The sequence below is a fragment of the Aspergillus nomiae genome (assembly GCF_001204775.2).
Source record: "Aspergillus nomiae NRRL 13137 chromosome Unknown contig00002, whole genome shotgun sequence".
In the NCBI taxonomy this organism is placed as follows: Eukaryota; Fungi; Ascomycota; class Eurotiomycetes; order Eurotiales; family Aspergillaceae; genus Aspergillus; species Aspergillus nomiae.
In genome coordinates this window covers 40,219-67,063 of record NW_015378057.1, presented here as the reverse complement: position 1 = coordinate 67,063, position 26,845 = coordinate 40,219, and the positions used below count along the sequence as shown (strand labels likewise).

General features: G+C 49.5%; 9 protein-coding genes across 9 annotated transcripts; 5 read left to right on the top strand and 4 right to left on the bottom strand.

The window, feature by feature from the left end:
* Window positions 1-181: 181 nt before the first annotated feature.
* ANOM_000024 (shikimate dehydrogenase family protein) lies at window positions 182-1,102 on the top strand (the record flags this gene model as incomplete). The annotated part of the gene is made up of 1 exon (XM_015545282.1): window positions 182-1,102. One exon carries the CDS (start codon window positions 182-184, stop codon window positions 1,100-1,102), a length of 921 nt encoding a protein of 306 aa, XP_015412371.1.
* A 719-nt stretch (window positions 1,103-1,821) lies between these two features.
* ANOM_000023 (SDR family NAD(P)-dependent oxidoreductase) lies at window positions 1,822-2,725 on the top strand (the record flags this gene model as incomplete). Its single annotated transcript, XM_015545281.1, has 4 exons — window positions 1,822-2,088; window positions 2,160-2,171; window positions 2,233-2,465; window positions 2,530-2,725. The coding sequence occupies 4 exons, from the start codon at window positions 1,822-1,824 to the stop codon at window positions 2,723-2,725; spliced, it is 708 nt and encodes a 235-aa protein (XP_015412375.1).
* Window positions 2,726-3,467: 742 nt separating this feature from the next.
* Window positions 3,468-5,885, top strand: ANOM_000022 (uncharacterized protein; the record flags this gene model as incomplete). The annotated part of the gene is made up of 1 exon (XM_015545280.1): window positions 3,468-5,885. The coding sequence occupies one exon, from the start codon at window positions 3,468-3,470 to the stop codon at window positions 5,883-5,885; it is 2,418 nt and encodes an 805-aa protein (XP_015412376.1).
* A 103-nt stretch (window positions 5,886-5,988) lies between these two features.
* Window positions 5,989-7,222, bottom strand: ANOM_000021 (Gfo/Idh/MocA family protein; the record flags this gene model as incomplete). Its single annotated transcript, XM_015545279.1, has 3 exons — window positions 5,989-7,001; window positions 7,066-7,122; window positions 7,180-7,222. 3 exons carry the CDS (start codon window positions 7,220-7,222, stop codon window positions 5,989-5,991), a joined length of 1,113 nt encoding a protein of 370 aa, XP_015412374.1.
* A 539-nt stretch (window positions 7,223-7,761) lies between these two features.
* ANOM_000020 (uncharacterized protein) lies at window positions 7,762-8,657 on the top strand (the record flags this gene model as incomplete). Its single annotated transcript, XM_015545278.1, has 4 exons — window positions 7,762-7,819; window positions 7,878-7,924; window positions 7,992-8,208; window positions 8,263-8,657. Coding segments are annotated over 4 exons (717 nt in total), but the record flags the coding sequence as incomplete, so codon positions are not given.
* Window positions 8,658-9,470: 813 nt separating this feature from the next.
* ANOM_000019 (uncharacterized protein) lies at window positions 9,471-10,967 on the bottom strand (the record flags this gene model as incomplete). Its single annotated transcript, XM_015545277.1, has 1 exon — window positions 9,471-10,967. One exon carries the CDS (start codon window positions 10,965-10,967, stop codon window positions 9,471-9,473), a length of 1,497 nt encoding a protein of 498 aa, XP_015412437.1.
* Window positions 10,968-12,009: 1,042 nt separating this feature from the next.
* On the top strand, window positions 12,010-20,264 carry ANOM_000018 (type I polyketide synthase; the record flags this gene model as incomplete). The annotated part of the gene is made up of 10 exons (XM_015545276.1): window positions 12,010-12,189; window positions 12,260-12,567; window positions 12,622-12,964; window positions 13,032-15,576; window positions 15,637-16,865; window positions 16,917-17,971; window positions 18,025-18,332; window positions 18,394-19,329; window positions 19,384-19,634; window positions 19,692-20,264. The coding sequence occupies 10 exons, from the start codon at window positions 12,010-12,012 to the stop codon at window positions 20,262-20,264; spliced, it is 7,728 nt and encodes a 2,575-aa protein (XP_015412436.1).
* A 444-nt stretch (window positions 20,265-20,708) lies between these two features.
* Window positions 20,709-22,300, bottom strand: ANOM_000017 (uncharacterized protein; the record flags this gene model as incomplete). The annotated part of the gene is made up of 2 exons (XM_015545275.1): window positions 20,709-21,983; window positions 22,049-22,300. 2 exons carry the CDS (start codon window positions 22,298-22,300, stop codon window positions 20,709-20,711), a joined length of 1,527 nt encoding a protein of 508 aa, XP_015412445.1.
* A 995-nt stretch (window positions 22,301-23,295) lies between these two features.
* Window positions 23,296-25,011, bottom strand: ANOM_000016 (uncharacterized protein; the record flags this gene model as incomplete). The annotated part of the gene is made up of 4 exons (XM_015545274.1): window positions 23,296-24,249; window positions 24,303-24,685; window positions 24,736-24,878; window positions 24,932-25,011. The coding sequence occupies 4 exons, from the start codon at window positions 25,009-25,011 to the stop codon at window positions 23,296-23,298; spliced, it is 1,560 nt and encodes a 519-aa protein (XP_015412444.1).
* Between the last annotated feature and the right edge of the window lie 1,834 nt (window positions 25,012-26,845).

The following is a 26,845-nucleotide window of genomic DNA, read 5'->3' as shown; positions in this document are numbered from 1 at the left end:
TTGATGCATTTCCCGTGCTTGCCGAGGTTGAGCGAACGCAGACAGACATCTTATCTGGGTCGAGCGTATATTCAAGACCACCGTGACTTGCCTCTGAAGAAACAGCTAGAAACAATACAGTTCTACCTCCACTACTTCCTAAAGCCTTGTACAAACAGCGACTACACTCATACTGTCCATCATGTATGCCAGATTGGGTAGAGATCGCCTGTACATCGCTGGCGGTCCCGGCGGCAGTTCCATCGGCCCCAAAGTTCACGAATACATAGCTAAGTCGCTTGGGCTTCCGTGGACATGTGAGTTCTTGCAGCTAGCCTCTGTCGACGAGGCTATGCGATACTTTCGGGCGCCCGATTTCGCCGGTGGGATCGTGACAATGCCTCACAAAAGAACCATCATTCCTCAGCTCGATTACTGTGACCACCTGGTAAAGATACTGGGGGCATGCAATTTTGTTTATCTCGCAGAAAATGGGCAATTGTGTGGCACAAATACAGACTGGGTGGGCATCTACGATTCTATCCTCCCGCACAGTCCGAGCCACGCTCCCGGTATGACAGGCATGGTGTACGGAGCAGGCGGCGCCAGTCGCGCAGCAATCTACGCCTTGTGGGCGAAGCTGAAATGCGACAAGATTTACGTGGTTAATCGAGACAGCCAGGAGGTTGCAGACTTATTCGATGACGTACAGCGACAAGGTGACTTGTATCGCCCGGAGTTAGTTCATGTCCGGAGTGTGACGGAGTCCAAAGCTCTGCCTACGCCTTACTTCATTGTGTCTACTATCCCGGACTTCGAGGCAGTCACTCCAGATGAACTCCAAGCACGGGATATCTTGGTCGAATTTCTATCGCGAAGCTCGTCACCAAGAGGAATCTTACTGGATATGTGCTATCATCCACCCATGACGAGGAACTTAAAACTCGCAATCCAACACGGTTATAGAGTCATACAAGGCTACACAGTGGTTGCTTCTCAGTTCTCATGTCAATGGAAATTCTGGACAGGGGAGGCCATTGAAATGGAGAAGGTGTTTGAGATGACGGAACGATTAGTCCAGGAAGAGGAGGCCGCAGCGGTGGCCAGGGCAACTATCAAATAAGTCCTTCTTGGGGGTAGTTTTACTGGCGTAATATCACGTATTGTGGAAATCAGATATGTGGAGGTGGTGCGGGCAGTATTGATTTGACTCTCAGGATTGCCATCTTCCTATGGGCATGTCGGTTTTGAATTTTAATTGTATTGAAGCTCTCATCAGCCTTCTCGTCTCCATGTAGAGAGAAGTAGACTATGAGTTCAACGATAATAATGTTGATAAGGAGTGTCCTCGTTCTACTGTGAAGTATACAACTTCAGCCACATACGATATCAACCAGCAACCAGTATTTGCCGTTCACATAAAAGTACCTCTGGCCATTTGGACATAAGCAGTCCAATCTCTCCTTCCTGATGCCAACACCACTAACAAGATATGCGAAGTTAAAACAAAAGTGAACAACATCATACGAGACTCTCTCAGCAGGGCAAATTGAGAGTGCCATTATGGAAACATGACCCACGGATAAGGATGCATCCGATTTGAATGTGAGCTTTTAGTTCTTACTCGTAAAGGCGGATATTTCGTCTCCGCCACCACCCTGACTGACGAGCGATACACTCGTTGCCAAATCATTATACAAGCATAATCGTGCTTGAAACAAGATTGTTCAGCCGTATACGGGCTTCTATACCGCGTGGGAAGCGACTTATTAAAGCCCAGCGTTATCCTTTCAAAACCCCAGAAATTCCTCACATACGGACCCTGCATGCTTTTAGTTCAAAATGCCTAGCTCTATTCTCGAATCATTTTCCCTGCAAGATAAAACTGTGGTTATCACGGGTGCTACAGGAGGAATTGGGCTGGAGATTTCCATAGCCCTGGCAGAGGCAGGTGCCAACATTATCTCTATCGAGATACCCCGAGATCCGTCGAGCCTAGAGCTACGTCGTGCCATCGAGGCAACGAACCATCATATCACTGTATTTGAGTGCAATCTCAAAGATCAACAGTCTATCCATGACACCTTTGCTGCCATATGGAAGTCGGGCGTATTCCGGACATCTTGGTCAACTGCGCCGGCATTACCAGACATATGCTGATCGAGGATACGCCTGTCCAGGACCTGGATGATGTAAGTACTATCTTGCCGTTCGCCTTAATCAGGGACATATTATCTCTAAACTTCCTCTAAGGTGATGTCTATCAATTTTCGAGGGACCTATCTGTGCATTCAAGAATTTGGAAGAGAGCTGCTTCGCTTGAAGCGGCCGGGGAAGATCATCAACTTTGCTTCCATCGCTTCTTTTCTTGCTCAGACAAATATTTCTGCATATTGCAGTAGCAAGGCTGCTGTGCAGAATCTGACAAGAGCCGTTAGTAACGAGTGGGCTGGCCGGGGTATAACGTGTAACGCAATATGTCCAGGGTGAGTAGTCTATCGTCCTTGCTCCTGTTTTTCTCTATTGACTCGAGCTCATCCGGATCCTTAGTTTCATTCATACCAAGATGTGCGAGGATCTGTACAACAATGAGGAATTCTCCGCCAGGGTTGTAGCGAGAACATCCATGGGCCGATGGGGAGAGCCACAGGACTTGCGCGGCCTAGCTGTCTTCCTTGCAAGCCGTGCGAGTGATTTCATAACGGGGGAGAGCATCTACATTGACGGAGGCATCATGGGTCGGTAGTTTTTTGTAGAGAGACATTTTGGCCACAGGGCTACAACCCGGAGGTGAGACGTGGATCACAGAGCCAGAGGGTAGATAAATGAATTGTGACTATTTTACGACCAGTCCAATCGTGAGGAAATAAGGATAGTATCGAAGCTGCTTCCCTGGGCACAGTGTCTGGTATGTCAGAACATCCGTAGACTCTCGCACATATTTCCACTAGTAGTAGCCTGTACGTTTGTACTGTCTCCCGACAAACCTCCGAGGCCCAGACAACATCAGCAAATAACACGTTTCGTCCCTGAATGGGATTTACATTCCTCAAGTCCGTGACCCTCGCTATGACCCCGTCGTGTTGGGCGGGAAAATGGTTTTAGCCGCGACGCCGGCTGGGCTTGCGCCACCACGTACACCACCATGCGAAAGGACCTCGAGTTCTGTTATCCAACCTCGAGTATGCAATCGGCACAATGCTCCCCATAGTCTCAATACACTTTATGGACGTGGAGGCTTGACGTTGGAGAACTAGTGCCGTGAGTAGCCGGAAATAATGTCTTTCCGGGGGAGATTAGCAAAGTCGATGTCGTATGGGAATGTGGGGCCGGTGGCTCTGTAGCCTGCTCAGATTTGTACTGTGCCGATGCGTTATTCCTCGAAGCTTACAAGGTTGGTCGTACTTTCCAGCGAACAGGAGTTTGTAAGAGGATTGGTGCGCTGTTATTTCCTACTCAGCCTGTCATTGATAGCCGGCTGGATCGCTATGCCGCCGAGCATCGCAAAAGATGCGTCCCTGGTCTTAGTTGGCATGCGATGTGCGGGAAAGTCGTCGCTGGCCACTATAGCCTCCAGAGCCCTCAAGTGGAAGGTCATTGACGAAAAGCTGCAGTTCGAAAAAGTAACCGGGTATTCAGTCGCTGGGTATATCGAGAAATATGGCCACCATGCCTACTGTGCCCAAGAAGTCACAGTGCTAAATACCATTCTCGCACAAAATCAGCGGCGCTGCATCATCGTGTGTAGTTCGTCCTGTGTCCAGACACAGGCGGGCCAGGATCTACTACGAGAGTACCTTGCGACAGTTCCAATTGTGCATGTCATGCGAGACAGGCAAGTGCTCCAGGCCAACCTACAAAGCAAATGGCAAGGGGATGTCATCAAAGTTCTGCGCGAACAGGAGCCGGTTTACTTGTCTTGTTCGAACCGCACTTTCTTCAATCGAGATGACCCAAGCTTGCGATCTGAGGTCGAATCAGATCATGGGGCGTTCTTCGAGGCCCTGATCCCATCTTCAGAACGGCCTACGTATCGGTCTCTGTCTCTCAAACATGTTGAGTCAGACTTCTTGCGGTTCCTGCGCAGTGTATATGACGAGGGAGATGAGAAGATCGGCATTAGCAGAGACTGGAACGTCTTCACCTACTCGCTTCAACTCCCCTTTCGTGACTTCAAAGTTTGTGGTTTCGAATTAGATTGGATAGCATGCTGCGCGGATGTTCTCCAAGTCCAGGTTGATTTATTGGTCCAGGGATATCTAGATACGGATACTACTGGTCATCATTGGTGGGAATATGTCGTGGACCAATTGGCATTTCTCCGGAGGCATACAACACAACCCATATTATACCATGCGACCTCAGGATATTCACCCTCCCCACTCAAACCAGATTATCTTGACATCATTCAGCTAGGCCTCAGGGTCGGGGCTGAATTCGTCACGGTCGACCTGGGACAAGACGAAACTCAAATCAAAGCCATCACAGCCCAAAAGGGACATTCCAAAATTGTTGGCTGGTTTTACGATTCGGACCCAATGCGGACAGGGGGTTGGACAGGACAACATCCACTGGAGTTGTATCGTAAGGCAGTTGATATGGGCTGTGATATTGTGCAACTTACTCAACCCGCCATTACGCTTTCTGATAATGCCGCCGCTCAGTGCTTTGCTCACAGCATGAACACTAGTGGCCCACTACCGGTGTCTGCATATAACACAAATCGCCTGGGCCGACCTTCACAGTGCTTCAATAAGTTACTGACACCAGTTGCTCACCCAGATGTGATTAAGAAAGAGCCAGGAACAATCACCATACCCCAAGTGCAGGCTGCACTCTTTGCCTCATTTAATTGCGAGCCATTGCGATTCTTCGTTATGGGATCGAACGTGCGATACAGTGTCGCGCCGATTTTACATAACTCTGCGTTTGATGTCTACGGCATGCCTCATATCTATTCTATTCTGCAAACAGATACATTTGAGGCCCTCAAGGGCTTAATGCGGGATGATGACCTGGGTGGCTTGGGGCTGTCTTCTCCATTCAAGACGGCTATCATTCCTTACTTGAAATCTATGAGCTCCGACGCTCGGTTTATTGGAGCTGTCAACACCGTTTTGCCTATACGGAACTTGGGGCAAGAGAAGGTAGCCGACAGTACTTTACCTCACCAGCTCTGTATAGCTGAGCAACGCAATCGAGCCGGCCCCGTGCTTGCCCTTCATGGAGAAAATACTGATTGGAAGGGTATCAGAGCCTGTGCTCTCCGCCATCTGTCTCCAGTAAATGCCGTTACACCAGTATCTACAGCACTGGTCATCGGTGCTGGCGGAATGGCGCGGGCAGCCGTTTACGCCCTGATCCAGTCTGGTATCCGGCATATACTAATTTATAATAGAACCCCCGAACACGCCGTGGATCTCGTGGATCACTTCGAGGGGATGTATCGCAGCAGTAGCGGAGACCCGACTGATAAAACCGAGCAAACCCAGGGCAAGCGGGCGACGATATCCATCTTCCATTCACTGGAGGACCCTTGGCCGAGTAAATTACGCTTACCCACAGTAATCGTGAACTGCTCGCCGATCCCTGGAGACCGCATTATGCCAGCACCACTTCGGGAACAGAATAGGGTCGAATTCGAACCGGCCGTGTCGGTGCCAACGGCGTGGTTAAAGAGTCCAACTGGAGGTGTCTACTTAGAGCTCGCCTACAACAGTACTTTACCGTCTCCGGAGCTTCATCGCATCTGCTCACATCAAGGCTGGATTGGTGTACCGGGTTTGGAAATCTTTATTGAAGTAGCCTCTGCCCAATTCGAGTTCTGGACCGGACGTCGGCCTCCAACATATATTATGAAAAGGAAATTGGCCCAATACCTGCGTGAACTACAAGACTCTATTTGAAGTAACCTGCTCTATTAGCAGAACACAATCTTTTACAAGACATGGATTAAGGAATAATTGAATAAATGTCAAATTTGTGATCGTTTGCCCACTCCTAATGACATCACAGAGCCTTCTTCTTTAAACTAAGGGGATACTCCGTCGATTCAATCTGCTCAGGGTATGAATAATTCGCTTGTGCCCGGATCTCATCCACCACCTCCATGATGGCCACCGATTCGTCCCACGGAATGACTTCGCTCTGAATCTTGCCGTCCCGAATACACCGTCCGGCCTCATCAGCCTCCCAGTACATACCATGGCCGCCAGCCGGAATCTCAAAATGGACCGTCCTGCATTCCCCTTTGCGGATAATCTTCACGGACTCCGGCCGGTGAACAGGGCCGAGGATCTGGATCTCCCCCTCCAGCCCCTGTATGCGCACTGCGGTACCTGACGACCCTTTTCCGTCTGCGTCATTCGAAAGTATCATTGAGGTAGACATAATGCCGTGGGCCACAGAGGTTCCCGATGGTGTCGAGGATGGGAACTCCACCATAACCGATGCCATTTGGTCGGTACGGGAAGACTTTTCGTATGTGAGCAGACTCACGACTTGGCTTGGCTTCTGTCGCTGATGTTTCTCTCGCGTATGATATAGTGTCTGAAAGACCCATATCAAAGGATAAATACCAATATCCAACAGAGCACCTCCAGCTAGCTCCTTGTCTAGGTACCTGTGGGTAGAGCTCAGATTGGAAATGTCCACCCCGGTAGAATTGTCTACATAGACGCGCAGCACTTCGCCAATCAGGCCGTCTCGGATGTATTGGCGCACCGCAGTACTGAGAGGGAAATAACGCGTCCAAACCGCCTCCATCAAGAAGAGGTTCTGACGCTGGGCTGTTTCGTAGAGCACCTTCGCCTGTTTTGCATTCACCGTGAGGGGCTTCTCGCAAAGGATCGCCTTGGAGTTTTCGAGTGCTAGCATGCAGTTTTGGTAATGGTGGGAGTGCGGGCTTGCAATATACAGCACGTCCACGTTGGCGTCTGTGACCAACTCCTCGTATGATCCGTATGCCGTGCAGCTGATATCTCTTGACATTACCGGTGTGATATTCTGCTGAATAAATAGCTCTGCGGACGCTTTAGATGAACTGGAAGCCACGGCAGTTACAACATGTCGAATATCGTGTTCCACGCGTGGCCGGGTCGATGAGGAGGTCCTTGACGAAGAGTTTGGCAATCTCCCCCGTTGCTAATTATGGTAAGCAAGTGCTATGTATCCAGTCGGAGGGTCTTTAGCAATCCTTACCCATAATCCCCCAGCGAATTGTCGTGACGTTGTCTGCTCCCATGGTGACTTGGTGTTGTGGGGATGTCCTTGTACTATTCTCCCCCTCTTGGTAAAATATATAATCAAAAGCGTAAGGGAACGCACAGTTGAACTGCACAAACTATAGCGAAATAAAACAAAACACAGACAATATCTCTCCTCTCATCACTATTCTTCAAAGACTAGCCAGATAAATATTCGCTAACTTTGAGACCCCGTGTGTGAACACAGTCCGGATGTACCCTTTAGCCGGGGCATTAACCCACCTCCCCGCGATCGATAAGCATCCCCGCAACGCATCATGTCCGTCAATCTGCTCTTCCCAAATGCCCAATTATACGGATAAGAATATGTGTTGAAACATACCCGGACTACTCAGAGCTTCCAGTGAGGTATCTGAAACTTTCTACCGTCCGGTTAATATTTCGAAGCTTCACATATTGACTCTCCTGCACGAAAAGAGGCAGCTAGTAAATAAATAGATCCATCGCGTATCACAATCAGGTTCTACCCTGCTGTTACTATTCACAGTTCGACCTCTATTTTCGATTCGTAACCGCAATGGCTCCCCAAAAGCTTCTTGACGGTCTTGTTGCCCTCGTTACTGGTGGTGGTAGCGGTATGACTATGACTATAGGCAGTAATCACCGCAATCTATACCGCTGACTCAGAGTTAGGATTCGGGGAGGGCATTGCTCACCTCTTTGCCGAGGAAGGCGCTAATGTTGTCATTCTTGATATCAACCAAGAAGGGGGGCAAAGGCATGTACTATGATGATATCACACTGTAGTGCTCTGGGCTTATCTGTGGCAGGGTGGCGGCAAATATCACAGCAGCTGGCCTTGTAGCCACTTTTATCGAAGCCGATGTAACAAAGGCAGTTGACTGGCAAGCGGCAGTGGACACGACTCTGGCTCAATTCGGCAAAGTGGACATCCTGGTGAATAACGCGGGATGGACCTATCGCCGGAAAGACTCTTTAGATGTGACTGAAGCAGGATATGAGCGTGAGGAGATCAGATGATGGATAATACTCGGGCGAGGATGCTAACGCATAGAAGGTATCTTTGATATTAATGTGAAAAGTATCTACCATTCTATTAATGCGGTCTTGCCCCATTTTCTCAAGCAAGGCCGTGGAAGCATTGTCAATATTTCCTCGTGTGTCACATCCAAACCGACCAGCGGCTTGCTGTACTATAACGCCACCAAGGGGGCCGTGGACTTGCTCACACGAGGACTTGCAGCGGAATACTCAAATCGGGGGATCCGCGTCAATGGCATCTCACCATCACTAGGCAACACAGCCCTCGTATCCGAGTTCGTGGGCGAGGAGTTCAGCGCTGACATGGCGAAGGTGCAAGCTACAGAAGCTCCTGTGCAGCGCATGGTCACACCATTGGACATCGCCAAGGGTTGCCTGTATCTTGTATCACCGTACTTCAATGATTTCCAGACGTACGCTTTTACCCAATGCTCTCAGACGAGATGGTATTACCGTTGGCTTACACGTGACTTTAGGGGCATAATGTTAAGGGTCGATGGTGGACAATACGTATGTGTCATGCCTTATTCCCACAGAGCTGCCTTGATGTTCTACTTACCTGCTCTATAGTGTTAGTGCATAATGGGCTGCCAGGATGTTAATGGAAGCTCAGCGAAAGGATAACGAACCACCGAGTCGATCTGGTTGTCGCTTCACAGTAGGCTGACATTGGACAAAGGCGTCTAACGTATATAGGTCTTACATATGGGGCACTGATGGTATTTACAGTCTATACAAGTGTCTGTCAATCAATCAAAACTTTCTTAGCTGACCTGTTGAAGTTCAGATGTTGAATTTCTAGGTATATAGGCACCTTGTTGTTAAGATAGATTCCTGGTTTAAAATACCTACATCGAACCCACAAAACCTTAGATCGGAAAATAATGAATAATAAACTTCAAAGTAGAAGGTTTACTCCAGTATCTAAGTTCAGATGTGATTTCGCCGAGTGAGACACTGCATGGCTTCTCGTTCATCAATGTATTTATACATATTGTACTGCAAGGGGTAGTAAATTGACACTGAGCCTCAATTTATACTAGTTTTGTTCGAAAGCGATCCCTTCATCCGTGCTCGGGCCTCCTTATTAGAGGCAAGTTTGACTAGCCACCTCCGTTCCTATAGTGCGTAGCCATTCCTTGCATCAATTCTTATTTCCCGCAATAGTGGCAAATTCTATTCTCAAATTAGTCTATACATATTTCATTAGACCCTCTCCTATGATCACCATTCCAGCTCGTCCAAAGCTTCGTAAATTAACTCCCAAGCCCGTGCGGGCAGTTCCCCAATCATCCAGCACGAATTGCCATTGTAACTTCCCAGGGTGGTAACTCGCATCATGCCGTACGAGTTGGGAGGCAGAGTCAAATAGCATGAGTCGGCAGTACCCAGTCCGTTTCTTCTCGTCGCCGAGATTTCGCCCTGGCGAACGACCGCTGAACTGAGGTCGAGGTCAATGTAGTTGGAGAGGCGGACCAAGTTGTTTACAAGAACCGACTCTGCATCGTTGCAGTCAGTCAATCGCGTGATATCAAGCTCGGCTTCAATAGCGCCTAACACCATATGAAGGGACCTCGTTATACTTTCAGGCTCTGCAGACTGCGCGAAGCATTCTCGCTGCGCCAGTGCAATTTGCCCCATTGGCCCTGTTGCGGCCTCATTCGACAAGGTTTGAGGGGTGAGGAGGACCAGATTCTGGCTGTAAACACCCCTTGCTTTGGCTAGGCGTGGCACAACCAGCCGCGCGTTGAAAACGTTGAGCAACCTTAGCGCGCGTGGTTCGGGCTGCGCTCTGGCGATTTGCTGCACAATCAAGGCCAGGAAGAGCTCGTCCAGTTGGTATGTTGACAAAGCCTCTTCGTCGTCCATGGGACTCTCCATCGCAACACGGTTATGTAGACGTTCCATATTTCCCAACGGAACCCGGATTATGCGTTGTTCCAGGGCTGTATTCGACGTCTGTGGCTGCTCCATCGCCTCTTTCTCTTCTGGTACGTTCAATGATTCAGCATCTCGATGGGAGACGTCATAGTGACCAATCAGTTCTGGGAGTATGTCAGTGTTTGCACCCAGCATCGGTGGCACTTCGTCCTCTCGTCCGTCTAGCACGAGCTCCAACGACTTCAGGAAGCCTTGCAGACCTGAAACGTCCCATGTGCAATGACAAAATGTGATGGCCAAAATTGTCGCATCGGTATACCCGATAACTTTGAAACAGAGCTGCGGAGCGTCCTTGTCTACCAGGTCAGCCATAGTCATGGGGAATCCAGGGGCATGGCCGAATGGCCGAAGCTCGTCCAGAGGTGGGCTAATTGCAACTCCATCATTTGAAGATTGAGGAAGCTGGCGGCCTAAAGGGTGCTCGAAAATGCTCGAGTTGTATGCTTCATAGGCAAATTGGATCGCTGGACGCTCGGCAGTGTATTTTCTGGGGACATGGATTTCGAGTGCTTTGCTTTGCTTCCGGCCATCTACCTTCGTTCTGAATCGGCCGCCTAACTTTTTCCAATCGCCAATTTCTAGCAGTCGTGTGAGAGAGTCCTTGATCTTCTCAGCATCTAGGATATCATTGAATTTAATGAATAACGTCAGGATGCAATGTTGGTACTCGGCACCATCAAGTAGGTGCACTGGATATATATAGTCGTCTGCCTGGCCGCGAGAGAACTTGCGGGTGGTTCTGCCAGCGTGAGATGAATAAGTAGCACCAGATATGGTCATACTTAAGGAGTGCCGCGAAGTATTCCGCAGAGAAAAGGAGGAATAAGGTCGAAGCAATTGTAATCGTACTCGACTGATGTCGTTTGAGTGCACCTTTGGGCGACCAGGACTCTTCTAGGAATCGGAAATGAACCGTACAAAACCATCACGCGTAGAATTCTCCCTTGCGTCCGGCGATTGGACCCTTGCCACTATGAATCGTAGCCATGGTATCAAACTGCAAGGAGTATATGCGGTGCAACCCGCCAAGCTTGTTGAATCAGGCCCCAAAAACGCCAACCTCCCTTTCAGCCACTGGGATATTTTGACAACAAGAAGAATGTGATCGACATACTCCCTGGCACTTGAAACGAGGCAAACAGGATTACGTACTAAACCTTTACACTATTAACACGAATAGAAAGCTAAAAGCCCTTTGAAGCAAACATTGTGGCCGTTATGTGCCTCATCCCTTGTATCCGCTCTATAGGGATATCCAGGTTCATCGTCCTAAAGGGACGGAAATTATCGCCGACAGACGCAGCCCATTAGCCTTGCCTTTCAGTTTGGTCTGGTGCTCGCGTTAAACCCTTTCCATATAGCCACGGTAATTAGCAATCACTGAACGCTGTCCCCTCGCAAGAAGCTGGACAACCTGTTAAGATAGTCGCTATCTTTAGTGCTTTAAATGACGACCGTCCGACATCGTGACGATCGGTATTCAAACCTTATAAACACGGCTGAATAGAATTCTCGCAGCTGTTTATTATGGTTGTTCCCGTTCTCCCATTTGTCCATGAAATACGAGCTAGGAATCAGGGCTTGACATAGACTCCTTGTCGAGTCGACCTCATAATCAAGCCGCGCGCTCCTGTGGACTTCTACAGGAGAGCCTATTACTTCAAACCTGATCATTTGACAGGCTTCAGTATATTCTTTCTTACTTTTGCTCTTTCGCTCCTTCCTTGTTTCCTTCTTTTGCTTTTTCTTTTATATCCCCCCTTCGTCCTTGTTGTTTTCGAGTCGCCAAGTTCGCCTCAGGATTGCTGAGAAAACCATCACAATGGCTTCTGGAGACATCGCAATTATTGGCATGGCATGCCGCTTCGCCGGCGATGCGAAGTCACCAGAGGCCTTGCATGAAATGTTACAAAAAGGAAAAGATGCTTGGACCAAGGTTCCTCCTTCACGCTTCAATGTAGAAGCATTTCGGCACCCATCGAAAGATCGCAGTGGAAGCATGGTAATGAAAACGCCGCGCCCAAAATAGACCCAAGGATGTTCTCGCCTTTTTGCTGACAACAGCTGCCCAGGTCTGCGAGGGTGGTTATTTCTTAGAGCAAGACGTGTCCAAATGGGATGCCCCGTTCTTTACATGTTCAGCTTCCGAAGCCCGTTCCTACGATCCTCAACAACGCCTGCTTCTTGAACTTGCGTACGAGAGCTTAGAAAGTGCTGGCATCCCGATCACAGACATTGCGAACACCGATGCCGCCTGCTTTGTGGGTGCGTTCTCCGAAGACTACAAGTCCATTGTATCAAGAGACATACATACTACGCCACAATATGCGAAGACGGGCACGGCGCTCTCCATTCTTTCTAACCGTATCAGTTGGTTCTAGTAAGTCTTAATCGTGACCAGCCGATGCGCTGAACTTATAGTAATGTTGGATAGCAACTTGCGAGGCCCGTCAGTCACTTGCGACACGGCATGTTCTAGTTCTATGGCTGCCTTGCACATAGCTTGCGAGACGATACGATCTAACAGCAGTCCAACCCGCTGTGCGCTGGTAGGCGGCGCAAACCTCATCTTGGAGCCCGACGACTATTGTGGCCTCAACGCCCTTGGGTTTCTCAGCCCAAACAGCCGTTGCTTCTCCTTCGACTCACGAGCAGATGGCTATGCGCGTGGAGAGGGGGTAGCCATGATTGTTTTGAAACATGTAGACGATGCGCTACGCGACGGTGACCCTATCCGGGCCGTAATTCGCGGCACTGGCCTCAACTCAGACGGCAGGGTGCGTACAACGGAGACGGTCTAGAGGCTTTTAGAAGCGAAATGGGTGCTAACAATTCATCTGGTAGACTGCCGGCATTACCCTGCCAAGTGCGGAGGCTCAAGCGAGGTTGATAGTCAACACATATCGCATGGCTAATCTCGACCCGGCTGACACCCAGTACGTGGAGCTTCACGGGACCGGCACGAAAGCTGGTGATAGTGCAGAGGTTCGCGCAATTTCCCACACGATCGCTACTGCCCGAGGCGAGCCGCTTTATTGTGGCTCGGTCAAGTCCAGAGTTGGGCACACAGAAGCGGCAGCTGGTATGGCAGCTCTCATCAAATCCGTTCTCTGCCTTGAGAAGGGTGTAATTACTCCCAATCTCAACCTTGCGACAGTGAACCCTCGGCTCATGCTTGACTCTCATAACATGGTTGTACCTACATCCTCGATACCATGGCCGGAATGTGAAGTGCGAAGATGCTCAATCAACAACTTTGGATTTGGCGGTACCAACGCTCATGTCATTGTTGACGACGCATACAACTATCTTCGACTGCGAGATAAACTGCCAAGGACGAAACAAGAGGTTGCGTTGGCCCAGCCCCGCGTCTTTGCCCTTTCAGCTCCCGAGCAAGCAGCTATGGCGCGACAACGCCATGCGCACGCAGACTACGTGGAATCCCGATATACAGCTGCCACACTACAACCCCTTGCTAGGACATTGAGTGAGCGACGATCCGTTTTCCAATGGAGGCATGCTGCTGTTGCGTCCTCTCCCGAGGAGCTGTCGTCTGTATGGAGAGACGACACTATCACGCCCGTGAAAGCTGCGACGAACCCCAACGTGGCTTTTATTTTCACGGGACAAGGAGCGCAGTGGTACGGAATGGGCCGCGAGCTGGTATGCTTCCCCGAATTTGCGGACTCGGTTCGACGGTCTGCGGCGTGTCTGATGGATCTGGGCTGTGCCTGGGACGCTTGGGCGGAGCTAATGCTGCCCAAATCTGAAGCCGACTCCAAGGTCAGGCAGGCCGAGTACTCACAGCCACTGTGCCTGATACTACAGATGGCACTGGTGGATCTTGCAGCGCATTGGAACATCAAGCCCATGGCAGTAATCGGGCATTCTTCTGGTGAGATGGCTGCTGCGTACGCCGCGGGTGCACTGTCGCGGGAGGACTGCCTGAAGATTGCTTATTACCGCGGCCTCATATCCAAGATGGCGCAGGATCGTAGGCCTGGAGGCGGTATGATGGCAGTTGGGCTGTCACTGGAACACGTTCAGCCTTATATTGCTCATACTGATGGTGTTGTTGGTATTGCCTGCGTTAACAGTCCCGAAAGCATCACCCTCGCTGGTGACAGGGCAGCGTTGGAAAAACTCAAGGAAACCTTTGACCAAGAGAAAATCTTTTGCCGCCTGCTACAAGTCGAGAATGCCTACCACAGCTCCCAGATGCTTAGTGTCAGTGAGGACTATAGAGAGAGCATCAAGGAGATAGCGCCTTCCCATGTCCCCTCTGTGGCATTCTATTCGACTGTTCACGGCCGCCAAATACCAACGTCTGAGTTGACTGCCGACTACTGGGTTCAGAATCTGTGTTCAACTGTTCAATTCGTAGACGGCCTTGATGACATGATGTACGCAGATGTTGCCAATAGGCAACTGAAGGCCAAGTCCAAAATGCCAAGTCTGCTGTTTGAGATCGGTCCACACTCTACGCTGGCTGGTGCCATCCGGCAGTATAAAGCGAACCGTGATGGTTTGGAGAATTTGACATACAATTCTATCCTTGTGCGCGCGAAGGATGCCTCACTCACAGCGGTTGGGGCCGCTGGCACGCTGTGGACCATGGGAGTTCCGGTCAAGTTGGATAAGGTGAGTGCCATGAAGAAGTTGAAGCTTAAAATTGGAGGCCTGGCTAACACGTGTGAAAAGGTTAATAATGTGCAAGAATCTGCTGGTGTTCTTACAGACCTGCCGACCTATCAGTGGAACCACTCAACATCGTACTGGCATGAGAGCAGACAGTCTAGGAACCACCGTCGACCACAGTTTCCAAGACACGACCTCATCGGATCACTGTTAGAATCATACAACCCCATTGAGCCAGTATGGAAGAACCACTTGCGTGTTTCTGATTTGCCCTGGCTTCAGGACCACCAGATCCACGGTGATATTGTCTTTCCCGCAGCGGCCATGATCTGCTCCGCCCTGGAAGCTGCCAGACAAATCGCGGCCGTCGAGGGCTCTAGTGCCGATGTATCAGGCTTTGAATTCCGCGAGCTTTCTGTATCAAAGGCCCTGGTCATCCCAAACAATGACATTGGGGTAGAGGTCCATACCAACCTCAAGCGCAGAAAGGTCGGATTAGGCAGCGGTGCCGGGCCATGGTTTGAGTTTTCCTACTACTCATGCCAGGATAACGATACTTTCGTCGAACATGCCTCGGGACTTCTGCGGATTCAATACTCAAACAAGGTGACCGAGGTCGACGGAGGGAAAGAAGCCCGCGAGGAGATCCTTGCATACAATGAGCGATGGAATTCGAAACGAGCATTGTGTCTCAAAAGGGTGCCAAGATCCAGCCACTACAACTTTTGTGCTGAGCAGGGACTCCATTTTGGTAATTAATGCACTAAGCCCATATCCCACTACCGCAGCTAAACTAACTAGACTGTAACAGGGAAAACCTTCCAGGGCTTGCGCGTTATTCACCAGAATGAGTTGACGGTTGCGTTCGATACCATGATTACGGACACGCGAGCATGCATGCCGGCATTCAAGGAGAGTGACTATGTCATGCATCCCGCCACGCTTGATGCCTTTTTTCAATCTATGATGATCGCAGTTCCTAGGTTGGACACTGTTGAGAACCAGGTCTGGGTCCCAACCGGTGCAGGCTATCTGTTCATTTCGAATAGCGTTGATCGCCGCTATGGCGCGACATTGAAGGGCCTGGTCGAATCCTCGATTACAGGAGTACGTGAAATGAAGACGTCTGTGCTCATTAGAGATGGGCAAGAGGAAAGCGCACTGCCAGCCGTCATCATGGATGATTTCAAATTGACTGGACTGGGGTCCACCCTCAAGACGCCTGAATCATCGGATGTGCTATCTTCAAAGCTATATGCTGCTCCTGTTTGGAAGCCCGACGTCGAACTAGTTGACGGCCAGATGCTACGAAAGTTGAGTCGGATAGAGGACGATCACGGCGGCATGGTCCAATTCTGTGCGATGAGTGACAATCTTATCAAACAAATGTGCAGGCTTGCGCTTGCAAAGCTCGGGCCAACTATCAATGCGTCTTTGCCCCATCATCTCCTCAAATACGCGGAGTGGATGCACAGGCGATGCGGGTATAAGGGGACAGGAATCATAACGCCTCCTGACATTGTTAACAGCTGCAATACCTGTCGTCCACCGTTAGAGCCACCTGACTTTGAAAGTTTCATTGAACTATACCCCATCGATGGGCAACTTGCGCAACGTGTGTATCTCGCTCTGAGTGCTATATTTGCACAGGAGACAACCCCAATCGCGACCCTTCGGCGGGATGACTTGCTCGCCAAGGCATACCAAGACACATACGGGCTGCAAGTACATTCTGAGCATATGCAAACGTGGTTTGAGCTCAAGGCGCACAAGCAACCAACCCTTCGTGTTATTGAAATTGGCGGGGGAACAGCTTCCAGCACACTACCACTCCTGCAGCGGCTGAGCCAAGATGGGAGTGACACACCTCTCTTCTCCTCCTGGACTTTTACTGACATCTCAGCCGGATGGTTCGAGAGTGCAAAGACCGTACTTAGCGACTGGGAGGGACGCGTGGAGTACAAGGTATTGGACATTGACCGGGATCCTATCGAGCAAGGCTTTGAGGCCGGCTCATATGATGTCGTGCTGGCTGTTAATGTACGAAATCGTGTCATTACTTGTACATTGGGTTATTGCTAACTATGACAGGTACTCCACGCAACGAAGAGCATCCACAGGACACTCCAGCACTGTCATACACTGCTCAAGGCTGGTGGCAACATTATAATGGGTGAGTATACTAATCCCAATGACCTGGCCAGCTTTGTGTTCGGAATCATGCCTGGGTGGTGGGCCGCCGAAGATGACCGGCAAGACGGGCCGTTACTACGGCCGTCTCAGTGGCATGAGTCGCTCCTGGAGGCTGGCTTCTCCGGTGCCGACATATCTCTGGGTGACAACGACGATCCAACCGCTTACAGATTGTCCACCATTATCAGCACGAAACCACGCAAGGCTTCCCTTAGGGATGTTGTAGTTGTAGTCCCAGCTAGCTGCAACACCTCGACCAAGACGGTTGCCTCAGATATCTGCCGCCACTTCATGCAGCACGGCAACATGGCAGCCGTCAAGGATCTCGCCACTGCAGTAGTCGAGGCAAGGGGAAAGTCAGTAATCTCCCTGCTAGATTACGAGGCCCCGTTCTTTGAGGATGTATCAAAAGAAAACTTTGAACATGTCAAGCATCTTATGCTTCACAGTCGAGAACTCCTATGGGTTTCACGGTCCGACCCCGAGGAAGCCCCTGGTCATCCCGCAAAACGCTTGATGTCTGGAGTTATGCGCTGCGTCAAAATGGAGGACTCATCTCGTTTGCTCTACGAGCTTCACTTCTCTCGTCTGCTGGACAGCGATGTAAAGTCAACAAGTACCGCAGTGTACAGACGTCTATGTACTATCTGGGATGGTGCTGCTGAAGAGGACCGAGTCGAGGAAATGGAGACAGAAGAGAGAGGAGGGCACTTCCACATTCCGCGCCATATGCCATACAAGGCTATGAATGATAGTCTGGCATGCGCGACCCAGACTACAGGCGTGAAGGCGCAAATTGGGAACCTTTGCCAAGTTGGCCGGCCGCTGAAACTGACCATTGGGCATCCTGGCATGCTCGATACCCTTCATTTTGTGGACGATGATGCGGGCCTGAAGCCTCTTGGTGAGCAGGAGGTTGAAATTGAAGTCAAAGCCTGCGCGTTGAACTTCTTGTGAGTGACTAACCATGACGAGGGCATTACTATTCAAGCTGACACCAGAGTAGGGATATTATGATCACGATGGGCCAGATTCAACGTCCTGACATCGGCCACGAAGCTTGTGGTATTGTTACCCGTGTAGGCTCCAAAACGACAGAGTTCTCTTGCGGAGACCGTGTGCTCTTTGTCGGGCCTGGAGCAATGAGGACTCATATCCGAGCTCATGAATCGGTCATTCAGAGACTTCCGGACAATATGTCGTTTGAAGAAGGCGCTTCTATTCCAATTGCGTATGCTACTGCCTACCGGTCCCTTGTCGAGGTAGCGAGACTTGAAAAGGGCGAGTCTGTTCTAATTCACGCTGCTGCTGGAGGTAAGATATTCCTGGCATCAGGTTGACAAATAACGTATTGATCGCTCACACCAAACTCTAGGTTTGGGCCAAGCCCTTATCCAGATTGCCAAGATGTTAGAAGCAGAGATATACTGCACCGTTGGATCCTCTGCCAAGAAGCAGGCAGTTGTAGCTCTGGGCGTCGAACCGGACCGAGTCTTCAGTTCGCGTGATCTTTCGTTTGCCAAAGGTCTCAAGCGCGTAACGGGAGGTCGTGGTGTGGATGTTGTTGTCAACTCGCTGGCTGGAGAGGCTTTGCGCCTGAGCTGGGACTGCCTTGCACCGTACGGCAGGTTTATCGAAGTAGGAAAAAAGGATATCCTTGGCAATAGCGGACTCGACATGAAGCCGTTTGTCAATAACACCGTCTTTGCCGGCGTGAACCTCGAGGCCATGATGATCGACGAACCTCTCCGCTGCCGGAAGCTAGTTTCAAAGGTACTGAAGCTGTTTGAGCAAGGTGCAATCGACTTTATACGACCAATGACTGTTCGTGACTTCACGGAGGTGGAAAACGTTTTCCGTGAGATGCAGCGAGGAAGTCATATTGGTAAACTGATTCTCCAAGTAACACCCGGATCGCGTGTGCCTATTCTCCCTAGGGCAGAAGTACCTTTGCGACTCCAATCAGACGCAACGTATCTACTTGTCGGTGGCCTTGGAGGGCTTGGCCGCGCTCAGGCCGTCTTTATGGCGGAGAACGGGGCCCGTCATATTGCGTTCATTTCTCGCTCTGGAGATGCACGAATGGAGGCCAGAAAGGTCCTGGACACGCTGAGAGAGGCAGGGGTACAGGCTAAGGCTTATGCCGGCGATGTTGCCGACAAGGTACAGCTGAGGAATATACTGCAAGAGATTTCTCGCAGTATGCCGCCTATCCGTGGTGTTATTCAGGGGGCCATGGTGCTTGCGGATAGTCTTTTCCACAGGATGAGTTATGACCAATGGGTGACTGCCACAAGACCAAAGGTTCAAGGTGAGTTAGAATATCTTGGCTGTGTATACAAAAAAATACTAACACAGGGTCCAGGCACCTGGAATCTCCATGACCTTCTTCCCACGGATCTCGACTTCTTCGTAGTTCTCTCATCCCTTGCCGGCATCATAGGTTCTGTCTCACAGGGAAATTATGCCGCGGGAAATACATTCCAGGATGCTCTAGTGCACTACAGACGACAAAAAGGGCTCGCGGCCCAAAGTCTTGACATTGGCATGATGAAGGGTATCGGCTACGTCGAAGAGCACCACGACTCTCGAGTGAGAACAAGTCAGGTCCGGGTGGTACGTATCATCTCTTTGGTATTCTTGTATTTGCTTGTAATAACAAGATAATTGCAGACAAGCGTTGAAGAGCAACAGTTTATGCACGCCTTGCGATGTGCGCTCTCACGTACAGTCGATGGCAACGAACCTTTGGCGGCGCAGATCCTCATCGGCGCAGGTAGTGGAGGCCTCCAGCAGCTCGTCAAGCAAACAGACGAGAGTGCCGACTTTTACTGGCTACGGTCCCTGGCATCCTTTTCCTATCTACAGCAGATGGACATCCAGAGGCAGGATGCAGCCGCTGGAGATGGCCAGGACGATACTAGCCACCTTCCCACCCAACTCACCCTATGCAAGTCGATGGATGAGGCCAACGATATGGCACAGCAACTCCTACTTAGTAAAATTGCCAAGCACATCTCGGTTCCCGCCACCGATATTAATACGGACAAGCCGATCCACGCATACGGCGTTGATAGTCTGGTAGCAGTCGAATTGCGCAACTGGTTATCCATGGAGCTTAAGAGCGAACTGACCATCTTCGACTTGACGGGCAGTGACCCAATAAGCGAGGTGACGAAGAAGATTGCTAGTAGATCGAAGCTTGTGCCTACAGCTACCAAGGCTACAGCACAAAACGGTTCATAATTATTGCACAGTCAAGCCAGACGTACCAAGAATCGTTTATATATATATATATATATACCTATATATTTCAGGTCAGGAATGGATACTCACTTAATGCTCTTACTTCTGTATAGAATCGACGACGTACGTATGCCCTTGGTCCGTGAAACTCGGCGTCTGAAAATTGAAGATAACATCCCTAGCGTATGCCAGTTCTTGCCGTCGCAGTTTGATGAGATACTATTGACGGGAGTGAAATTTATATTACATGATTTCGTACGATGTATTATTTTTGAAGAATTGTGATAGATGTATCTAGACGTCTGAGTGTCAACACTGTAAACTGAGTAATTAACGTATAGATAATCAGTAGCCACTCTGTTGCAAAGACAACTGCAATCATTTAAAATCAGTTGCTCGAAATAATAGAATACAAAGAATTCAACCTAATATAAGGAGTATTCGTTAGCTTTCTTCTACCAATAGGTTCATCTGTTGCTCAAGAGCGTCCCACACCTCCAGCGACAAATATCCTTCAATCCAAGCTCCACCGCTATGATCTTTTCCAAGTATATGCAGCGCGTCCATGTACGGCATTGGTTCATTTACGTCTTTGAAGATCCAGTTTACCATCGTGCCACTAGGGTTGCTTCGCGTTTCCACGCCCTCTCCTGGGCGCAACACCGCAGGAGCAAAGTCGGTCACTTTCATGATCTCGGCCTTGGTAAAGGAGTTTAACCAAATCATGATGGAGTCTGGATCGCCACATAAACGGATCGCACTTTTGCCTTTGTCAACATGCTTGCTGACCCATTTTACAAAGCTAGCGACTCGTGGCTCTGTCGTTTGCTCCATGACTTGCGCTCGGTGACTCAGAGCGAGCGGTGCCACCGCGCCGCGAGCTTCTTGCGCAGACAACAGCGTATAGGAGAGCATGAGCAGGTTTTGCAAATATACATCATCCAGCCGAAGTAGCTCCTTCAGCCGGAAACGATAGTTAATGATGCTCATGATTGTCACGGGCCTCGGCCTAGGCTGCGACAAGGCTATTTGCCGTGTGATCCAGGCTATGAGTGCATCAACTTCACTTATGTAAAGCTTCTCGTTAACGCCTGTCGCAATTCGAGAGACCTGGTCTTTGATTCTCTTCACTAACATGTCATACTTCACCTTGGGGATGTACATGGCTCGCAAGACCTTGGCAGGGCCAGTAAGCTTCTCCCATCCCGACCGACAGATAAACTTGGCTAACCGGAGGTTGCGCAGACGCCCTTGACTGTCCAAGAGCTTTTCCTGGTCCGAGTCGCCAGGAGGCAAATGAGAAAGGATATCATGACGAGCTCCTGCTACAAGAGGCACCTTCTCCACTTGACCGGCCATGACGAGTGACCAGCTCCTTAGCAACGCTGCCCAACCGACACCGTCCATCGCTGTGTGTGCCCAAGCAAAACCGACAACCGTGGCATCGCGGAACGAGTGGACATGTAATGAGATCTGGGGCAGGTCGGCTGCGATCAGGGCGTCTAATGACGTTGGGAAGTCCTCGCGAACTTGTAGTGTACGGAATTCAGCACTTTCTGGCAGGGTCTGTATGGACGGGTCACCCGTGCGTGTTGGAAGCCGTTTGGCTACCGGATGGTCACTGATCTTCATATGGGTCAGACAGATGTGTGTGTATGTTATAGCTGGTTGTTCGGCCGTAAACTTTGGCGGGACTTGTATCTGAAGGCCGCCGTCGCCCTGGGGGAGAGATCAGTAACATCGCCCATTCACTTGTCATGTCTATATACATATACGGTACTTACGCCTCTCTTTAGTCGACCTCCCAATTTCCTCCAGTCACCAATCTCAAGTAACCTCGACAAGGAGTCGTTAAGCATGTCGGTATCAAGCACGTCATTGAAAAGCATGATCATCGCCACGAACGTTTGGCACTCTTTAATGTGATCTACCGTATGCACTGGATACATGTCTGGCTCATTCACCGGGTGCTTTAGCTCGTCGATGGGGCCTCTCGTTTCCTCAGCTCCGAAGAGCCACTCTCGCACATAGTTCATCTCTGTATGTAGTATCTGATGGGTAAAGATTACTGTTCTTTCGACAACGGCCGTTCCTGAACAAGGTCATGAAACGGAAAGTGCTTTTGCGCGAATCGCGGTTTGAAATGGGTAGTTCCACAGAATTTGATCAATTAGAAGGTATGGCGAGAGAAATGCACCTAAATAATAACGAGAGAAGGTTTTCCCCTGGCATTTTCGCCGGCACCCAAGGGGGTCAGCATTCGCGGCTAGGGGCTTGGAAGTCAAGGGAGAGTCTGAGGCCCTCGCCTCTCTACCGTGTTGTTTACATGATAGGGATTGCAAGGGGTCGGAATTTTAGAATGACGTGGTAGAAACTTTACCACGTGAAGAAGGCAGATATTGACTGTAATCTGACATCTTTGTAGCTTCCATCATACAATACTAGATTTTAAAATAATCCCTCCTAGAATGATCAACGGGTTGGGTTCCGGTTCAAGATGTATCTCCAGTACGGAAGTCACAATATAAGAATAATGTAAGAATATACTTGATTAAACTATACATTATACCCCCCCGAGATACATCTTTTAGCACTAGAATTGGCTACAGCATCCTTATCGGCACCTTTACGGTTTTATAAGGAACTTAACAAAGGTTACGACAATTCTGCATTGTGACAATGAAGCCCAGCAAGGGATGGTAGATCATGGAACACAAATGACAGGCTAATATGGAATGGTATCTCCAGTAATCCTAGGAGGGCAGCAAAGTGTCAGTACGTGCAAGTCAATACGAGTCTCTGCAACTACACTTGGATATATACAGCCTGTCGGGAATATCGTTCACCCTTATTGATTATAGTGCGTGGAAGTACGAGCCATCCGCTGTAGAAAACGGACCATGCTATTTTTGTTTGTTTGTTTCTTTCTTTCTTTCTTTCTTTGTTTTTTGGATTCAACATTGATAACAAGCTCCCCATATATCCCGTCGACAACATTTATCTTGCACGATCACTCTATGCGATTCAACGGTCAAGCGCCCTTCCACATAAAGCCCCACCGCGAAAGATCGTTTGTTCTGCCGCTATCTTCATGCGTTTTCGATATGTTCAGAGTAGCTACCACATTTTTGATCGGTTCGCCTTTCTTGTCAAATTGACGCCGTGTGAGCCTAGCTTGTTTGACGGCTCCAAAGAGACCGGATGACTCGCTGAAAATAAGCTCAATTTCTTCCAGGGAGCGATTCCTTGTCTCCGGAAAGCAACAGTAAGCTATGACCATGAAAAACGCGCTACAACACGCAAAGATCAGGTATGTTCGCCAGCCTATATTGTTCAAGGCGATTGGGGTAATCATGACGACTATGAAGACAGAAGTCCAGTTGGTCGCTGTAGACAGAGCATTGGCTTGCACACAGGTTGCTAGAGGTGTGATTTCCGCAGGGTAGATCCAGGGGATCTGCGCAAATCCAAGCCCGAAAGATATCATGAATATGAGGACAAAGACAGCAGCAACAATACCTGAGGTGTAGTCCCTAATTTTCTCGGTCACTGCAAGTGCGATCATTGACATGCCCATGCCCCCGAGATTCAGTAGCATGACATGTCGCCGACCGACATACTTGATCAAGGGAATCGACCCCATTGCGGCGATAAATCCAGCGGTGCCCGGGCATCCGGAGAGAACCCGGGAGACAAATGGTGTCAAGCCGATTTCGTTTTGAAAGATTGGCGTCGCATAGAATGTAATAACGTTAATCCCAGAAAATTGGCTCATAATCTGAATACTGATCGCCATGAGGGTTTGAGTACGCGCCCTCGTAGGCCCTTCCCGAAAGACTGCGAGCCAATATGTGGAAGCTTCGGCTTCGATCGTAGCATCAATAGCGTTCAGGTTCTGCAATATAGCCTCGTCTCGATCTGGGAGGTCGTATAGAGCACCGAGAACTTCTGCAGCTTCCTCTCGTTGGCCCTTGAGTACCAACACCTGGGTGACTCCGGCAGCCAAAGGATAAGTCCCATAACAAAAAAGGCAAACACCAACTGCAATGCGATGGGGAATCGCCATGCAGCCGGGCTTGGCTCTGCGTAGGAAAGACCAAAGTCGACCCAGTAGCTGACCATGACCCCCGCCGGCACAAGTGAGGTTCCGATTGCCATGATCGGTCCTCTCTGGTGTGGCTTGGTACACTCGGCTTGCCAAACAGGCACAGTTGCAGTGTTCAGCCCGGTCCCTAGCCCACATATGACCCGGCCGATAATAAACTGTACGAGAGTCGATGCAGATGCTTGCAGTATCGCACCAATGGACACAATTAGGCATCCCAGAAAGATAGGCCTCCGTCGCCCGAAGCGGTTGCCGAGCTTAAACGTGGATAAGGCGCCAGCAAGACAACCCAAGTTATAACAAGCAACGACAATGCCTGGTTCCAAGGTCACTACCAATGAAACGATTGCCGACGCTCTCACATACCTTGAGTAGTGGATCGGGTGTCTTTCTCTGCAAATGTCATCCCTTCAAGACAGGATGCAGTAGTGCAGAGGGTAGGGAAGGTGTTCGTAAATGAAGGTAAATTCAGAATTCCCCCAACTACCCCTTGGTCATAGCCAAAAAGGCTACCAGTTCCGTGAGCGAGAAGGACCCTAGCCGCGGAGCTTTCGGCACTTACAGAAATTCAGCGCCAGCAACCAAGATGATCATGGTGGTCAGGCGAGTGCCTCTCAACCCAAGGAACGCACGCTTCGCCATTGTCGTGGATGGTATTAACACGTGGATTTTGTTGGAGACAGTTGTGATGGCGCGCTTGAATCTTGTGAAGAGTGAACAGGATCATGTTGCTTCAAAGGTGTAGATATATACCAACGTCAGTGAGGTGGATAAGTCCGGGGGTCCCCACTACCCCAGATTATTTTCATGGTCGTTAGATGACCCCAGGCTACTAGGGTATTGTATTTTCCGTGATAGTGCAAACATTCGCTCAGGGACTGGATAAGTCTTCTCCGGAGAAGCAATCTGGGTACAATCGGATATATGCTGCATCTAATACGAGTTCGGTCCTCGGCTGTACGTCAGCTCTCTACTGGCCAACCTTATGAGGTTGTAGTCATCTCTCAGAAGGAGGTCTATCTGTTGAACTATTACGCTTAAGCCAGGGCGAATTGATCAGCCTGAGCGGCCCTAGCAATTTCGGGCTTACGATTGACACTCAATATCAGCGTACATTCCAAGACATCAGGTTAATCCTTTGATCGAACCTATATACCGCATCTGTTCAGCCGGTCCTTGTGGAGGTGACTGCCAGGGATCACCACCTTGCATTTGTTGAAGCATTGGTTGTCCTGAACCGATCCTACAACTAGACGATGCAGGAAATATGCGTGTCACCACAGAAGAGTCTAGTTATATCACCATTAGTATGTAGGAAATGCTTGGGTACATTTCCGTGTCAGAAAATAGGTTAAATATAACAAAAGCAGATTGGCCATACATTAACTTGACTCACCATCTCCTACTGGCCAACAGGGATAATGGCGGCATACAGCTACCTTTCCATAGGGATAGCTAATAGGGTCAACATGGATGTTACGTGGGGAGGTAGGTATTGCATTTGGTATTTTAAAGAAAATGAACTCTGTGTATTCCGTCTATTTTCAGCGATATATATTTCATGTCAACACTGGCCCTTCCCTACTTGCAACGCATCCTGCGCCACAACAAAAAACAAAAAAAAAAAGATAAACAAAAAGAGAAATGAAAACAAACAGAATTCCAGACAGTACCATGGATTTCATATACTTGTAACAGACATCAATAAATAAATACCTGTCAACTTTCCCGATTGTTCAAGTCGAATGCCGTAGTAACAACAAACCTGTGGATGTCCGTGGATTAGACGAATACCGACGGCTGCGCTATACCCAAGGCTAAAGTCCGAGTTACGGAGTAAATCTCATCACTTTGTCACAGACGGAGTGTATGGAGTAAATTCCGCTCATGGCCACAAAGCAGCAAGCGGCTGTGGATCCAGAGGGGTTTACCGACTGGTCCAGAGAGCTTGCCTTCTTCTCCATACCCCAGATCAACGCTTTTGTGCGGAGCTCTCTTCCAAATCGACGTTATCCCACGGTGGGTCGTTTCTAGATGGTTCATTATCCGCAGTGCGCTTGTATTCCCTCTAATCGATTGAGCCATTGCGCTTCAGGAGTGTTTCGCGGGACGCATCCGAGCAAGACAAATATTTGGAGTCATTCGGCCTAGTGTCCCTGACCAAGAACTGCTACATTCTACCACGGTGATTATAGTATCGAGGAACTGGCGTCGGCCGTTTTGTGTGTTGACTGGAATCTATGATGGACTGAACTTGATGCACGCTACTGTTATATTCACCTCCATTTGCTCTACTTGGAGTCCGCTGTTGTCACTAGACTGTGAAGCAAAGCTTCAGAAAGAATATGATAGTCTATGCTGGCAGTTAAAGGGGTCATAGTAGGGTACTGGAATCTACATCTATGCATCGTACACGATTAGGTGGCGAATGCGGCCTGTAGCTTGATTTACCATATACCGCGCAGTCCACGGGGCG